The 17,599-nt window shown below is 39.6% G+C and overlaps 1 protein-coding gene and 1 long non-coding RNA gene across 8 annotated transcripts in view; one reads left to right on the forward strand and one right to left on the reverse strand.

Moving 5' to 3' along the window:
* Positions 1-17,599, forward strand: part of ZNF239 (zinc finger protein 239) — a 45,077-nt gene that overhangs the window by 1,124 nt on the left and 26,354 nt on the right. For 2 of the 7 annotated variants that reach the window (XM_049103666.1, XM_049103665.1), the window contains 2 exons: positions 582-663; positions 10,263-12,500. In XM_049103666.1, coding sequence (XP_048959623.1) covers positions 10,526-11,746 — 1,221 coding nt within the window. In that variant the 5' untranslated portion in view covers positions 582-663; positions 10,263-10,525 and the 3' untranslated portion in view covers positions 11,747-12,500. Of the gene's footprint in view, positions 1-581; positions 664-10,262; positions 17,402-17,599 lie in introns of those variants that run through there. The other 5 variants (XM_035708017.2, XM_049103667.1, XM_025466421.3 and 2 more) reach the window with 3 other exon arrangements.
* Positions 3,071-17,599, reverse strand: part of LOC118352706 (uncharacterized) — a 44,122-nt gene continuing 29,593 nt past the window's right edge. The window contains exons 3-4 of the long non-coding RNA XR_007406954.1: positions 15,185-15,261; positions 3,071-3,585 (exon numbers count right to left, since the gene is read on the reverse strand). This is a non-coding gene — a long non-coding RNA (uncharacterized LOC118352706). The remainder of the gene's footprint in view (positions 3,586-15,184; positions 15,262-17,599) is intronic.

The following is a 17,599-nucleotide window of genomic DNA, read 5'->3' on the forward strand; positions in this document are numbered from 1 at the left end:
TACGTTCTTTTTATTGTCATGTATGTGAGACATACATTTTATAGATAGGGGCGTAAGAACATTAATATACTGAGAGCATGTAGCTATCAAACGATGCCTCCAGAGTCTGCACAGGTGGCTGCTTGGTTTAAATTCCACACCATTTTTCATTGAACCACCCTCCCTCCATGAACTTGGCCCATTCCCCAGAGCACACAACTATTCTTTGAAAGACTTCACACAGCATCTTTGCTTGGTCCTCTCTCAAAGTCTCCCTTTTCCTGCCAAGACATTTCACACACACTGAAAGTTATTCAGAATTATCACATGCTCCAGCCAGTGTTAAGTGGTCTCAGGAAAACAAATAGAAGTCTAAATTTTGGTGCGTCTCTCCATGAGCAGATTCTACATATTAACAATAACCATTTATTAGACATTTAAAATTTTGTTAAATGCTGGCATAGTAGTTATCAAATCATTCCCAGAATAGCTTTTTAGCCAGGCTGTTCATTAGCTATATGTGGTGTTTTTTAAGAATTAAGAGTCCTAGACCCTCTCTCCATTCAACCTACTAACAGGAGAATTTCACTTTTTTTCTTAAGTCCCATTGGCCTTTGTACATCCAAAGATTTGTTGGATTTATTGTGAGATATTTCTCTACATACTGATATAAGCATCATTAAGGTAGGTAAGATGGGTTATTCATGTTTTGTGCTCTGGTTGCTTTGTCCCTTTACCAACATATCTGCATGTTTAATTGGTACAATAAATTGTTAAATTACCAAGTAGCACTTTTTAGGAATCTGATTTCTTACTTATCTCTATAAAACCATGCCTCAAGATGGTCACTTATGGTCACAGAATGTTTAAAATGGGAAGGATCAGCCTTGGTGCTGGTGTTTGCAGAGGAGAGCTCTAATTCTGAGAGAGCTAATGGGAAGCACTGTGTTCTTTGTTGCAGAGTAGTAGAATCAGAAGGAAACCGCATGTCTTCTAACTCCATGCTATTCCCTCTCCATAACTAAATAGGTCAGTTGCAGCAGAAGTTACTTGAATCAAATATCAGGCTGGATTTTAAGGAAGAAATAATTAGCTATCACCGCAAGACCATCTTTTTGGTTGGCAAATACAGTTCCTATGTGCATAGGAAGAGACCATGAGCTCTTATAAAAATCCGTTTAGAAGGCAGTAAGCTCCCTCAAGGTCCTGAAAGCATGCCATCTCTGTGGCTTGAAAAGGAACTGAGGACATGAAGGGAAATTAATGTGAATAAGCCCCTGTGCTCTCTGTATTTTCCTTTTCCTCTACCTGGTCCCTGATGAAGATTATTTATCACAAAGTTAGGGATTGCTAATATAGTGAAATTCTGAGATTCTGATATATGTTAATAACTTGAATTTAAAGAAAGGATTTCCTTCCTTGGATACTTACTGAGTGTTGTCTTATGTACCAGACTGTCCTTGAGTCTGCTGAAAGTCAGGAGTCCCAATTTAACCCCTCCCTCTGTGACCTTGAGTAAGTCACTTCAGTGTCATGAGCCTTGGCTTTCTCATTTGTAAAATTAAGAGTGTTTTCTTTGATGATCTCAAAGTTCAGTTTTAGTTGTATCTTTTCATTATTCGTTTAAATTGAATGTGAATTTATAAATATCATTTAGATTCCTAGTCAGTTGTGCTCATTGCTGGGGATTTAAAAATTAGCTGAACATGGCCCCTATTATCCTTTAGAATCCTGTAGCCAATATGGAAGACAGATTTTATAGCTTTGATAGAGCTATGTGAAAATACTATGAGAAATTGGAGGAGGAGGCATTTAACTTATCCTCATGCTTCAGAAAGGCAGTCGTTGATTGTCCTAAAACGAAAGGAGTTGTAAGATGGATGGGAGAAATATAAGTCAAGGCAGAAGCAGCATGTAAAGGTCTATTCTAGACTACAACATGACATTTGGTTGACTGAGGGTAATCCAGTGTGACAATAGCTCTTGTCCACCTCCTGACTTGCATTACTATTTCCTGCCTCTAAGTAAATTGTTGGATTCAGCAAGGAGGGGCTCTGGGAAGGAAGTAGAAAGCCACATGAAATAAGTAGTTTTAAGGAGCTTGACATTTGTTGGGTGGGAACAGAAAACTACTAGTCCCATGACCTTTGGTTAGCTTTCAAGATATTGAGTCCACCTTGGATGTAATTTATTAGCTCCAGATGATAGTGGGGGAAACTTCATTACTCAAATTCCTTCATTCCCAACTTTGTCTTTAGCAGAACCACTATTTTCTTTCCCTTTTCCTTTGTCATACTGATTCCTTTCATTTGGCCCACTGTCCTACCATTTCTTCTTCTGGAATCTTCAATCTACTGCAGTTAGTAGTCCATCAATATATCCTTTAAAAAAATAAATATATATGTATAATATAATATAATATATGTTATTACATATTATATAAATAAATAAGTATGTGTAATATATATCTATGCCCTTTCCATTCTTGGCATGGAATTGCCCTCACCACTCTGTTTATGAGATCTTAAAAAATTAGTAACTTTGTCTTTCAGTCCGTGGATTGAAAGGTGACAAAACTTGTATTTTAAAGACTTAATAAAGAGTTATTGTGATCGAGGTAAGAAACGAGGGCCTTACTGAGGACAGTGGCAGTGACAATAAAGAAGAGGTAACAATTTGGAGGGAGATTTGGGAGATGAGTTGACAAGATCTAAAGTGGTTTGAATATTATTGAGATAGGGTAGGAGTCTTAGACCATCCAGATGACTGAGTAGAAGATGGATAAGAAATGAAAGGGAAAAAAGATAATTGATGGACTTGAATTTCAGAAGGAAGAAAAGGATTGGATCTAGAATGCATTCATTGGGAGGGGTTAGCCTTGGACGGAAAGAAACCTTGTTCTCTGAGGTTGAAAAGAACATCTGGTCATGAGTGGCTAATACTACTGCTTGATGTACTTTCGGCCCTGTTGTCCTAATGGGTGTATGTATGGCTCCCTGAGGTGCAAGCTCCATTTCTACCCCTTCTCTGTCCCACTCTTGCGCAGGGACTTGCAGAATTCTTTTTCTTTAAGATTAATTTATTTGGGAGGAGCGCGTGTAGGGGGAAGGAAGGGAGATCCTCAAGCAAACTCCCCACTGAGTGTGGAGCCCAACACGAGGCTCAATCCCAGGACCCAAGCTGAAATCAAGGTAGGGTTAAACACTTAACTGACTAAGCCACCCAGGTACCTCTGGATTTGTAGGCTTCTTGAGCCCAGCCTCATCTCTTTCACCTCAGACACAGTGGAGACCCATGGCCTTGAAAAGGGAACTGCCACCTTCCCTCATTATCACCTTCTCCACGGGTAATAAGTAGGGTAGTTGTGTCACTCCTGTAAGCAGCCTAGTTGTCTTCAGTTCCCTGAGGAGCGAGTAGGTAGTGCCCCTTCAGCCTCAGGCCTGAGGGGTCGGAGTTCTGAAGGTTATAAGGCATTTCCCTGGCCCAGAGTTGAACTGCGTCTTTGGCTTCACTTGGTTCTCAGTCATTTTGTGTGTATTCTGTCATTCTGCTTTTCAGGGTGTTGCCCGTGGCCTCTTGCCAGCCCACAGACTGCTTGTTACCAGTCTGCAAAGACATAAGGAGAGAAACTAAGAGTGTTTAAAAATGTATTTTTAAAATGGTGTTAGTATTTTATACATCTAGGTTTTTATTTTCTAGTAACTCTTTTTTTATTGTATTTTTCAAAAATACCTGTGACAAAAGTCTGTCATATTAGAAACATTTTAAAATAAACTAGTCCTTCACCAGGGGTAGTTTGAGAAGTGTTGCCCCATCAGCAGAACCCTGGAAGGAACCAGAGTCACTGTGAAGTTAACTAAATTAACTTCTGGACTCCTATTAGATGCCAGGCATTCCTTGAGACCTTGGGAATGCAAGGATCAACTGTCTCTCTGTTCTTAAGGAATAAATATCTTAGTGGGGAGAGTTTATTAAATAAGAAAGCAAATGAGTAAATAAGAAAATGGGATAAGACATGAGTAGTACAAAGAAATTAAAACAAGAAGTGACAGTATCTGGGTGCCGCTGTGGATTAAGCAATCAAGGAAATGCTTCTCTGAGGAGTGGCAGTTTGGCTCACCCTGAATAATAAGGAACCAGGCATGTGAAGATGTAGGAAAAAAACATTCTGAGCAGAGGGGACAGCCAATGCAAAGGCCCTAAGTTGGGATAAGTTTGGTGTTGTCAAGGACCTACAAGGTCACTAGGGCTGAGTGTGACACCTAGGGAGAAGTGATTCGGGCTGACTTTGGAGAAGTGACAGGATTCCAGTCTGTAAAGCCTTGCAGACCAAGATGAAGAGTCTGGATCTTACTTGATGTCCATTGCAAAGCCTTTGGAGGGTTTCATACCTGAGTGCTGTATGTTTTAAAAGATCACCCTGGCTACTATATAGAAAATTCATTGTGTTGGGGAGCAAGTGTGGAAGCAGATAGACAAATTGGGAGGTTGGTACAGTTAGGACTTCATGATAGCTGGGGCTTGTAACCATAACTGGGCAAAGTGGGGAGACGTGGATAGATTCTGATACATTTTATAGGTAGGACTTGGTGATGGATAAAATGTGAGGAAGAAAAGAGAGAATCAAAATGACTTCTGGACTTCGGCTTCAGCAATTGAGTGGATTGTATGACCATTTACTAAAAAGGGGATCCCTAGGGAAAAGCAGATATTGATGGAGATCGTTGGGAGCAAGAGTTCCGTTGGGGTCTATTAAATATTAAGTGCCTCCTAGACATCCAAGTGCAGATGATAGATTTGGAGCTTAGAGGTGAGGGGAAACAGGGCTGGAGGTAAATACTTTGGAATACCTAAGGAGAGTATTTTATAGTTTGTGTATGTGTGCTATTTTTTTTTCCATGAATGTTCAACTGCTTAGTTTAGAACAAGAAAGAACATGATTAATGGGACTTGGGAAAGACTTGAGATCAGAAGTATATTTTGGCTGGGAGGAAAAAAAGAGGAAGAGTTGAGTGTGGTGATATTGATAAAGCACATGTGATAGAGGAAGATGAGCAAAAACATCATGAAGATGTTTTTAAGGAGGGACGCCTGGGTGGCTCAGCGGTTAAGGTCTTCCTTTGGCTTAGGGCGTGATCCTGGAGTCCTGGGATCGAGTCCCACATGGGGCTGCCTGCAATGGAGCCTGCTTCTCCCTCTGCCTGTGTGTGTGTGTGTGTGTCTCTCTCTCTCATGAATAAATAAAATCTTTTAAAAATGTTTTTAAGGATTAAGATATTAAGAGATTAATATTTCAAAAGCAGAGTGGTCCACATAGTGAAATAGCCCTGGTTATGGTTTTTGAGTGTGAAGAAATGAGACGGAGATCATTAGCACTACTCTAAGGACATTAAGAAATGTGAGGTTAGAGCATTCAGCAAAATGTTCTCTTGAGTCTTTTTTTTTTTTTTTTTTTTTTTTTTGAGTCTTGAAGTTTTCAGGATAACAGTCTCTGGGGGCTTGTCTGAGGAAGAGTGGGGCTGCCACATTAATGATTTATAAGTGATTAATGATAAAGAATTTTTAATTACATGTAAGATACATATATACCTACTAGGTTAAAACCTGTGAAATTGCCATTTTGTAGTAAAAACAGACATTGTACAAAAACCACTGAAACAAAGTAGCCTGTCATGGTGGCTTTTGGGGCTTTTTCCTGCCTCTGTCCACATGATTCTCCTCCCTTTTTTTTTTTTTTTTAAGGTTTTATTTATTTATTCATGAGAGACACAGAGAGAAAGAGAGGCAGAGACACAGAGAGAGAAGCAGTCTCCATGCAAGGAGTCCCCCAATGTAGGACTCCATCCTGGGACCCCAGGATCATGCATTGGCCAAAGGCAGGTGCCAAACCACTGAGCCACCCAGGGATCCCCGATTATCTTCCCTTATAACTGTAGCTCTCAAACTATTATTTTCAACTAAACCTGGGGAGTAAGGAGAACACCACAGAGTAAATTGGTCCCTATAAGTAGTAAGAGCCCTGTGTTTCCATTTTCTTTCTGTAAACCAAATGCCTGTGCTCTTTTTGTGTACCAGAATTGCTCACCTGGAGGTCGCAAATTAAGCTTTTGTTCCTTTCAGAGCTTTTCCTTTTTAAATTTTTCTTTCAAATTTACTGTTACCAATTCTTCTGATGCCTTCGATAGTGTTCATCTTAATCTTCAAATTTCCTGACATATATGAAGTCATAGTTTTCCTATTTCCTCTGGCCTTCCTCCTATTTCTTTTCTCTGTATGTTCACTGGCTTCTCTGTCTTTCCTTTAACTTTAGAAATCTTAAAAGGCTCTTTGCCTTCAGATCACCATCTATCAGTGTTTCTCAACCTTTTTTCGTGTGTGTTGTTTTGTTTTGTTTTGTTTTCATCCCTTGGTGTCAAGGTGCCCCTGTTGAGGATGCACACTGTATCTGTACACTCGTCTGCCTCCCTCAAAGAGCTAGCACACATAAATGGCCTCAACTATCCTTTCTACTGTAATAACTGTAGTGTCTTTATTTCCTATCCTCATATGAGACTCTGCTCTTATGATTTTCTTGGCTGTGGGCTATGTACACTTGAATATCTAGTGTCACTTCACATTCAGTATATTGAGGATTTCCTAAATTATTTAAGTTCTTGTATTCCCACTTTTGTCAGTATCCACATTCTTCCCACTGCCTAGATTAGAAATAAGCCATTATTAAGTTTATCCCTCACCATCCCCAGCATCTGTAACTCTCTCACCAATTCTTTTTTGACTTTCAGTTCTTTTTTTTTTTTTTTTTAAGATTTTATTTATTTATTCATGAGAGACACAAAGAGAGAGGCAGAGACATAGGCTGAGGGAGAAGCAGGTTCCCTGCAGGGAGCCTGCTGCAGGACTCAATCCCAGGACCCCGGGATCACACCCTGAGCCAAAGGCAGATGCTCAATTGCTGAGTCACCCAGGTATCCCATTGACTTTCAGTTCTTATAAATAACACTCAGGTCCCACAGATAGCTCTAAAATGAGTCCACTAGGGATCCCTGGGTGGCGCAGCGGTGATAGTCTCTGTGACTATCATAAATAAATAAAAAATTAAAAAAATAAAATAAAATGAGTCCACTGAATGCTAACAATGGTAACAATAAGCCAAATTGTTGACATCATTCTTCAGGCTCAAATTAGATGTGACAAGTAGACCTGTCTCCCCTAACATATTTATCATGTCACTTTTTGCAGGAAAACCTGGAATTACCTTTAATTGCTGGTTTAGAGCCTCAAAACTCCCTTCCTGGCATTCTCTGGAACCTTTGATGAGTATCATGATGAGTTCCTGATTAATTTTGTCCTTTAAGATTTTATTCAAAGTCCAGTGTGAAACCTTTGACCACTCCTTGCACTTGACTCCCTTCTCAGAACTTTCAATTTATATCTCACAGTCTCATCAGACTGGATTGGATATTTTTTGTGTGTGCTTTTATATTTACCATTAGGTCTGCAAGTCTGATTTATTTTCCTTGTTTCCAGTCAATTTCCCGGAGGGAAAGCAATGTATTTAATATTTCTTGTGCTGGGTATACATGGTCAAGATTTTAAAGTTGACTACTATGGGGCAGCCCCGGTGGCGCAGTGGTTTAGCGCCGCCTGCAGCCCAGGGCGTGATCCTGGAGACCCTGGATCGAATCCCACGTCGGGCTCCCTGCATGGAGCCTGCTCCTCCCTCTGCCTGTCTCTGCCCCCCCCCCCCCCGTGTGTCTCAATGAATAAATAAATAAAAATTTTTTAAAAAATAAATAAATAAATAAAATTGACTACTATGGAGTTTAGCAAAGAAGAAATATTTTGGGCAGCCCAAGTGGCTCAGCGGTTTAGCACCACCTTCAGCCCGGGGCGTGATCCTGGATACCCGGGATCGAGTTCCATGTCGGGCTCCCTGCATGGAGCCTGCTTCACCCTCTGCCTGTGTCTCTGCCTCTCTCTCTGTCTCTCTCTGTCTCTCATGAATAAATAAAATATTTTTAAAAATATATATTTCTTAACAGTCTTGTCAAAGAGGCATTAAATAAACACAACATATTTAATAAATTGCTACATCCTGGGAAGGATAGAATAGTGTGCCCTGAGAGAATAAAGGCATGGGATGGGTCAAGAGTGATAATATATGTATTGCTGAAAGTTTCAGGGAAAGCCTCTGACATCTTTCAACTAAGAAAGATCTAAAGGCTTAATAAATATGTAACAGGTGACTGATTAGGATAAGAATATTCCAAGCAGAGAGAATAGTACAAGGGAAGATCTGATACCTGGAAGCAGCGTGGCAATAATACAAGGAGCATCTGGGAAGAATAGAGAGGGAAGATGTGGTGGGCCGGGCCTGGCTCATTTGTGGCTTTGAAGGCACTGGTAAAAAGTGTGGATACGTGCTAAGTTCAGTGGGAAGCCAGTGTACAACAGGGTGGTATGATCCAATTTACATAGTGTCGGTGGGACTCAGTGTAGAAAGTGGTTTGCAGAGGGGCAAAAAATGAATAGGGAATGTGCTTCCAGTTTTAAGCTTGGTGCTAGGTTTTCATTTTTAATTGATAAAAATTGAACATGGTTATCCATTTTTTTAATGCAAGTAAGATATAAAAATCTCAAACACAAAAGTGTAATATGAAATTATATCACTGATAATCGCCCAGTAAAAGTCCAGCCATTGGAAATGCCTAACTTGAGGAGTGCCTGGCTAGCTCAGTTGGAAGAGCATGCAACTCTTGATCTTGGGGTCATGAGTTAAAGCCCCACATTGAGATTACTGGAATAGAATGAATGAGTGGGAAAGAAAGAAAGGAAAGGAAGGGAGGGAAAGAGAAAGAAAGGCCTAATGTGAATTAATAAACCTGTTCCCAGGATCAACCTCTTTTTATAATTGTTGGTTCTGAGTTTGGAATTTGAATTTCTAGGATTTGTTGAGAAGATCTCCTAGTCTTTTAGAAGCTTTCTGTACATGATTTGAGCAATGCATTTGGGTTTTTTTCCTAGTTTCTCCATCATTTCTCATCCATCTGCTTTTTATCATCTAGTTCCTCAACATTTTATGCTGATTGCGACCTTTCTATTTTTCCAAGATTATTGTGGACTTCTTTTTTGTCATCTCAGTATAATATTAAGATATTCACTCTAATTGTTTTGACTGACATACAGACTAGTAAATCTAAAATCTGCATTCCTAGCACAGTTCTCTCTCAGAGTTCCAGACTCATATTACTGAACGGTTCAAGAATTTTCCACTAGCACCACAAATGAAATAAGTCAAAGTTTGTTTTATTGGTTCCTACTTCACAACTCCAGCCTGTCTTACCATTTATACCCTCATACCTGATCACTCAAGCAAGGAACTTGAGGATCATGCTGGATGCCTCCTTCCAAGTTCAGTCAGTCATCACATGATATAGAATGAATCTCTCCCTTTCTCTTCATAACCATCCTCATCATTTTGCTTCTGATTTGCTGCAGCAGTTGTTTCTCTGCCTGAAGTCTTGCTTATTTCTGATGATGTTTATAAGCACAAAGTCAGACATTCTACTCCCCACTGAAGTCCTTAAATTTTAAATGCCTGAGGGTTGTAGCCCTAACTCCTTAGTTCTACATGCTGAGCCCTTTGTTCTGATTCCTGCCTTCCTCTCCAGGGCATATTCTTTACCACCGTCACCTGTTATATCCTCCACAAGAAGTTGCGTATAGTTTTTCTGAGCAAATATTTTCTCTACATTTTCACTTTTTTTTCTCCCTTACATTTACTCCCAGAAATCTTCCCACAGGTTGGGGTTGAATGCCCCTACTTTGTGCTCCTGTGACTGGTTGTACATGAATCTATTGTTGCATTTAGTGTTATCACTGTTGATTTTTTTGTGGTTTTTTTCCCCAATAGGCTCTAGCTTGCTAAGCAAAAGAATTTCTGTTTTCTTTTTGTATCCTCAGCACCTATTAAAGTGGGTTACCAATTAAATGCAAATTTAATTGAGTAAAGTGAAATGAAATATTTGTGACAAGAACATGGGATTCATAGCCTCTGCAGGATAGGGGAAAAACACTTTTATTGGCTATGCTTAAAAGCCAAGACAAGATTTCTGTCTCATACAGCTGAGCTTCCTCTAATATGAACCCAAAGGACATGACTATAAGGACAAGACTCAACTTTTTCCTAGATATTAAATCTTTAGGCATTAGGCAATCCAGTTCTAAAATCTTGAAATCTACTCTTTGTATGTTCTTATCACTGAATTCTCTTTGTTCCCTAGGAGACTTGAATGAAAATTCTATGGAGAATCTTCAAGACAAAGGACTTAGGGATCTATTACATAGGGGCTTTTCTGCCAGCTAATTTTAGAAGATATGACCAGTACAATAACAGAGTCGGAATTATATTATGAATTCTTCCAGGAGAAATGTACAGGAATCCTGAATTAGATTTCCCCCCTTATCAGAAGTAAGGAGAAGCATCTTCTGTATTTCCAGAAATAAGAGCACTGTGGTAACTCTTCAAAGTGATGATTACAAAAACATGGCAAGTGAAGAATATTTGCCTTTGAAAGTCCCAAGCCAAATGGCCACACAGGCCTCCTCAGTGACATTCTGTGAAAATGAGTCTCAGGATCCTCAGAAAAGCAAAAGTCTGTTTGTAACTGAAGAAAGCACTGAGAAAAAAGTCTTGCGGGGAGAAAGTCCTTCCATGGACCACTGTTCAGAGAACCTTCAAATTAAACTTATGTCTGACGTAATAGACCTGGTCTCACCATTGGTCAGTGGTGAGACAAATTGCCAGAATGGCCAAGTGAAAGACCCTTTGGATCTCTTTGACTGTAACTATAAAGACATTTGTGGTTGGAAATCACAAGTGGTTGGTCGTAGTCATCGAGGAGCTCATACAGAGAAAGCTTATAACCATTACAACCTGGGGAAGAGAAGTAACAACAGCTCAGATGGTCATCCGTGTGAGAAAATCCACACTGCAGAGAAATTACACAGATGTAGTCACTGTGGTAAGGACTTCAGTGAGCACTCAGAACTACTACTTCATCAAAGACACCACACAGAAGAAAAGCCCTATAAATGTGAGCAGTGTGGGAAGGGCTTTACAAGGAGCTCCAGTCTTCTGATCCATAGAGCAGCCCACACAGATGAGAAACCCTATAAGTGTGACAAGTGTGGGAAAGGCTTCACAAGGAGTTCAAGTCTGCTCATTCATCACGCAGTCCATACAGGCGAGAAGCCTTATAAATGTGACAAGTGTGGAAAGGGCTTTAGTCAGAGCTCCAAACTGCATATCCACCAGCGAGTGCACACCGGTGAGAAGCCCTATGAGTGTGGGGAGTGTGGTATGAGTTTCAGTCAGCGCTCCAACCTGCACATCCACCAGCGAGTTCACACTGGGGAGAGGCCCTACAAGTGTGGGGAATGTGGGAAGGGCTTCAGTCAGAGTTCGAACCTTCACATTCACCGCTGCATACACACAGGTGAAAAGCCTTTCCAGTGCTATGAGTGTGGGAAGGGCTTCAGCCAGAGCTCTGATCTCCGCATCCATCTCAGAGTCCACACTGGAGAGAAGCCCTATCACTGTGGCAAGTGTGGAAAGGGATTTAGCCAGAGCTCAAAACTCCTCATCCACCAGAGAGTGCATACTGGAGAGAAGCCTTATGAATGCAGCAAGTGTGGGAAGGGTTTCAGCCAGAGCTCCAACCTCCACATCCACCAGCGGGTTCATAGGAAAGATCCCATTAAATAAGGTCTTCAGTCATATGCTTATACGATAAGGACTTAAATATTATTTTGACTTAAATATTTTTTACATTGTGCTTCCCTTTATATTCTCAGGAGAGAGATAATAAGAGTTACTCACTTATGTTCCCTCACTGAAAATCATTCATTCATTTAAAGTATTTAAGCTCTTTGTTAGACTATACAACAAGTTGATTGTTCTGGTTCCTCATATGGGTACAGTGAAATGTCTGTACTTTGCAGTTCAGCCAATGTTACTAGAACTAGATGCCCTACCCAGCCTTTTTAAGTACAAAAACTTTATATTTATGTAAGTGGAACATGTTTCCCTTTGTTCGTATTCTCTGAGAAATTGAAACTCTCTGGTTTCTCTTTCAATTTTGTACCTTGTGTTTTCATATTTCCTTCCAGCCCCGATTAGCCCTCTCTAGGTCAAGGGAGTGGTTAGAGATATTATGGATATGAAATCTGTTGTGTATTGCAAAATATACAACAGTGTGTGGCACACAAGAAGGTAAAGAGCTACCTATGTGGTAAACCCCATATATTATAGGATGTTGAACCCTCTCCCTCCCCAAGGCAGCTGTTCAGGAACATCAGTAGTTCTTTTTTCCCTGGATGTAGCTGGCCTATTGGAATTCTTCCAGATCTCACCACTTCAGATGACCCCCTGCCAAACTAAAGCCAAATAGGATACATAACCATGTTGAAATGTAGCAAATGAAGTTAAAATATATTTAAATGTATATAATTCCTCACTATCTCATTTCTTTAATTTTCTTCAGCATTTGTGTTCTATATGATACAAAACAAGTCAAGAGAGAAAGTTTCTAATATTTTTCTCTTTGGGCTTATCTCTTGTTTTAATATTTGATGTACCCCCAAAACCATTTGTTTTCACAGCATCCCCAGCCTTTATAGGCTTCACTGTAGACATAGAATATATTTATAAAATTATTTTTATACTTGGCTGAATATAATTTATATAATAGCTATATAAAAACAGTTTGAACCATATTTGGAGATCATGTTTGGGATGATCAGGCTTAAAATATGAACTGTCACATGCAATTCACTTGGAGTGTGACGCTTAGGACACTTCACCAAGTTAGACATTCATCCCCTAGAAGTTAATAAAAGAAGCTCAAGCAAGTAGAAAAGTGATTGCATATGTAACTAAGTTGGAATGTACAATGAGGAGCTCCTGATAGCAACCCTCATTTTCTAACTAATGGTTAATGATTCCTCAAGCATTTCTTAGGAGACTACCTAGTGTTCAGTATTCCAGTTTTTCACCAATAACTAGTTTCTGTATATGAAAAGTGATAGGGAAAATATGGATGCCTTTATTAGCTTGGGATGTGGGGTGATAACATATATCCTGACCAAGGTAACCTGAAGCAGTTACCTGGACATAGATAACAGGGAAAGTATACATTAGAGAAACAGCTAATCTCAAGGAATGAAGGAGAGAGATTAAGACATTTGCCTTAGGCAAACATTCCATATATGGTTAGGGTGGTGATTGAGCATCTACCCTTTAGCATTCCATAATATCCTTCAGTTGTTTTGATACCCTAAGGCAGCATCACAAATGTGATTCTGTTTCACCATTTCTAGAGTAATGAACGCCTCTCAGTTCCTCCTGCCCTCGTGGATCATACCTGAGTATCTATTCTGGATTCCACTTGTTTGGCACCTATGTCTTCTAATTGCCTGACATATAGAATCTAACAGATTTGGAGCCAAGATCACAAGAACCCGCATGTAATGAGGCTGGGGGAAAGTCTGAAGTTCTGATCTCAGATGATTTTAAAATACCGTTTTTCCAAATTTCCTTTTATACATAACTTACAGTATCAATTTTTTAAAGATTTTATTTATTATGAGAGACACACCGAGGCAGAGACATAGGCAGAGGGTGAAGCAGGCTCCCCACAGGGAGCCTCTTGTGAAACTCCATCCCAGGACCCTGACATACAACCTGAACCAAAGGCAGACACTCAACCACTGGGCCACACAGGTGCCCCTTACGGTATCTATGTTTTTAACTATGTTTAGCTTTTACTGTTTTCTTTTAAACATCACCTTGCTTAATACAATTAAAATATGGCCAGTGTCCTTAGGACTATTTCACTGAAAGAAAGAGCTTTGAGGCTGTTGAAAAAAATTTTTTCAGAGGTCAAGGGTTGCCCTTAATACTTGATAAGTACTTAGTTGAACAAAAAGCTTTGGATATTCTCAGTAATCATCAATTGTATTCAACTGATAATTCTATCACTAATTTAACAAAAGATACAGTTTACAGATTATTACTTGAGACACTTTACAATTCTTAAAATTCATACCTATTCAGTGGGTGCTATTTCCTTTGTATATGAATTGTTTACTAATGGATACGTGATCCGTACTTGTAATCATAGTTCTAAATTATAAGCTTTTTAATCCTTTTAGGATTTTATTTGTAGTAATCTGTACACCCAATGTGGGGCTTGAACTCACAACCCTGGAATCAAGAGTTGCATGTTCTATCAACTGAGCCAGCTAGGCACCTCTAATCTTTGTTTCTTCCCGCCCTCTACCCCGACAGCCAGAATTAGGGGATAGAAGGAAATATGGAAGTTCCCATGCCTTCCTCATTGTACATCCATTGATAAGAAAGGATCATAATTGGTCATAGGGTGCAAGGCCGAACTCTAGATAAAGCAAAGTTCAAAGCAACATGCTCTAAGTAGTTGTGAGAGTAAAATGGCACTGGATTGGTACCTGAGAGCAGGTGAGAACAAGTAGATTCAAGAGGTAGATCTGGGAAAAGCTAATACATAGGAGCATGTGGCAACTGATCAGCAAGGGCTACAAAAATGTCAGTGTTTGGTCAGCTAAGTAAAATGACTAGAAAATGTGCTTTTTGTTAAACATCTCTCTCGACAGCATTAAAATGCTTTAAAAAAATGGCATTTATAAAACCACAGCAATAAAGAGAGTCAGGAGAAAGACCACAACACACAAAAAATCTCATCAAAAATTCGAAAGATGGAAGAAGGATAGCTAGTATCAGAGCAGAAGCAAGCACCATTTATAGTGCTTGCATATAAAGATAAGGACTAGAAGAGCCAATTTAGCTCCAGGCTAAGAAATGCTTAATACTGTAGGAGACAGGAGTGAGACATGAAAGGAAAGCAGTGAAATTAATGGTCAGTTGTATATGGAACATTCACCTAATCCCATACATGCCTTCCTTCCCAACTCCTGTGCACTTGCCAACCAGAGATTTACCCTCAGCAAGAGATGGGACGTTTCTTCTCTGCAGAAATCAAATAGCCCCAAGGGAGAGATCTCTGTATTTCTAGCATTTGAGAATCCAAAAATAAAGCAGTTGTCTTCTAGTTCCAATACTCTTAAAGCTTCAAAATGTATGAAATAAAAACTGAAAATTAAGGGGTACCTGGGCTCAATTGGTGAGCATGCAACTCTTGATCTTGAGGTTGTGAGTTCAAGCTCTATGTTGGGCACGGAGCCTACCTAAAAAAATAAAATAGAATTGAAATAAATATAGGCAAATTTTCAAGTATAGGTATTTCAATGCTTAAGTGATATCACAAAGAGAAAATCAGTTAAGAATATATGACTATCAATTAAATTAAATGACATTTATATACCACCACCCAACAACAGTATATGTATTCTTTTCACGTGTACATATTATGGGCTATAAAACAAGTTTCAAGTTACTTAAAAGAATGGAAACTATGTAAAGTTTGTTCTGTGACCATAACACATAACACAATTAAATTAGAAATCAACTAACAGAAAGATATCTGAAGAATCCCTAAATATTTGGAAATTAAACCACCTTTCCCAAATGAGCCCTGAATTAAAGAGGTAAAAAGGAAAATTTGAAAATACTTTGAGCTAGTCTACACTCATACCACCCTGAACATGTCTGATCTCTTGTGAAAATATTTTGAACTGAATGAATATATTGAAATTGTTGGACGTAGCTAAAGCAGTGTGAATTTAGCTTTTTGTCAAATTCAGCAACTTAAGTGAAATGTAAAAAGTCCTTGAAAGGCACAAACTACCAAAGTTCCCTCAAAAAAGAAAAAGAAGGGATCCCTGGGTGGCGCAGCGGTTTGGCGCCTGCCTTTGGCCCAGGGCGCGATTCTGGAGACCTGGGATCGAATCCCACATCGGGCTCCCGGTGCTTGGAGCCTGCTTCTCCCTCTGCCTGTGTCTCTGCCTCTCTCTTTCTCTCCGTGTGACTATCATGAATAAATAAATTTAAAAAGAAAAAAAAAAAAGTTAAAAAAAGAAAAAGAAGAGGCACCTAAGTGGCTCAGTTGTTAAGCATCTGCCTTCAGCTCAGGTCATTGGGATCCGGGGGGATCAGGGTCCCTGTGGGTCCTCAGTGGGGAGTCTTCTCCATCTCCTTGCTGCCCCGCCCCCTACCACCACCCGCTGCTTATGTCTCTCTCTCTCTCTCTTTCTCTCCCTCAAAGAAAATCTTTAAAACAAATACATAGGGCAGCCCATGTGGCACAGCTGTTTGGTGCCGCCTTCGGCCCAGGCCCAGGGCGTGATCCTGGAGACCCGAGATCGAGGCCCACGTCGGGCTCCCTGCATGGAGCCTGCTTCTCTCTCTGCCTGTGTCTCTGCCTCTCTGTGTGTGTGTGTCTCTCATGAATAAGTAAATAAAATCTTTTAAATATATTTTTAAAATCTTTTAAATAAATAAAAACAAATACATAAATAAAAATTTCTAAGCAAAAGAAAGCATGAATATCCCTAATACGTTGAATTTGTAGCTGACAAACCTTTCCACATACAAAAAAGTACAGGCCTAGATGGCACAAATGAGAGAGGGGCAGAGACACAGGCAGAGGGAGAAGCCGGCTCCATGCAGAGAGCCTGACGTGGGACTCGCTTCAGGGTCTCCGGGATCACGCCCTGGGCTGCAGGCGGCGCTAAACCACTGCGCCACCTGGCTGCCCAAAAAAAAAAAAAAAAAAAAACAAATTTAAAAAAAGCCTCCGGATACAGCAGAATGAATCTCCAGAGCATTATGCTATATGAAAGAAATCAGACATAAAAAGCTATACAATGTATAGGAAATTCTAGAAAAGACAAATTTATGCAAGAAAGTAGTTCGCCAGTGGTTAGGACATGGGAGAGAATTAACTGCAAAGCAGCATAATGAATGGAAAAGGTTCACTCAGCTGTGGTGGCAATGACATGAGTGCATTGAACTATTTATATAAAATGGGTAGGTTTTATCATATATAAATTTTTTTTTCATATATAAAATTTACATGGCATATAAATCTAAATCAGTAAAACTAGTTGAAATATACACATGCATATACGTTCACCAGTGCACATCATTTTTTGTATTGTGGGGTGATAACATTTCACATGAGATCTGCCCTCTTAACAAATTTGTAAGTGCACAATATAGTATTGTTAACTATAGGCACAATGTCAGTAGATCTCTAAAACTTATTCATCTTGCATAACTGAAGCTTTATACCTGTTGAAATGCAACTATTTCCCCTCCCTGAAGCCTCTAGCAACACACATTCTCCTTTTGTTTTATGGGTTTGTCTGTTATATGAAGAAGCACTAATGCACATCATTTTGGAATATTAAAACTGCTTTGTTTTCACAGGATCTCTTAATTGGCAGCATTTGGCAAATTGCTTTACTGTTGAAAACTGGGGTTGAGTACTATGCTATCAAATAGATGTTAACCGTGGGTTTCTTTGAACTTAGGGAAACACTTTCCCCATATAATTTTTGTTCAGTTTTCCTCTGAACAGCCACCAACTGTTCCCTATTTTCCTGTGAACACTGACACTCATTT

This window comes from Canis lupus, chromosome 28 (assembly GCF_003254725.2).
Source record: "Canis lupus dingo isolate Sandy chromosome 28, ASM325472v2, whole genome shotgun sequence".
NCBI classification, from domain to species: domain Eukaryota; kingdom Metazoa; phylum Chordata; class Mammalia; order Carnivora; family Canidae; genus Canis; species Canis lupus.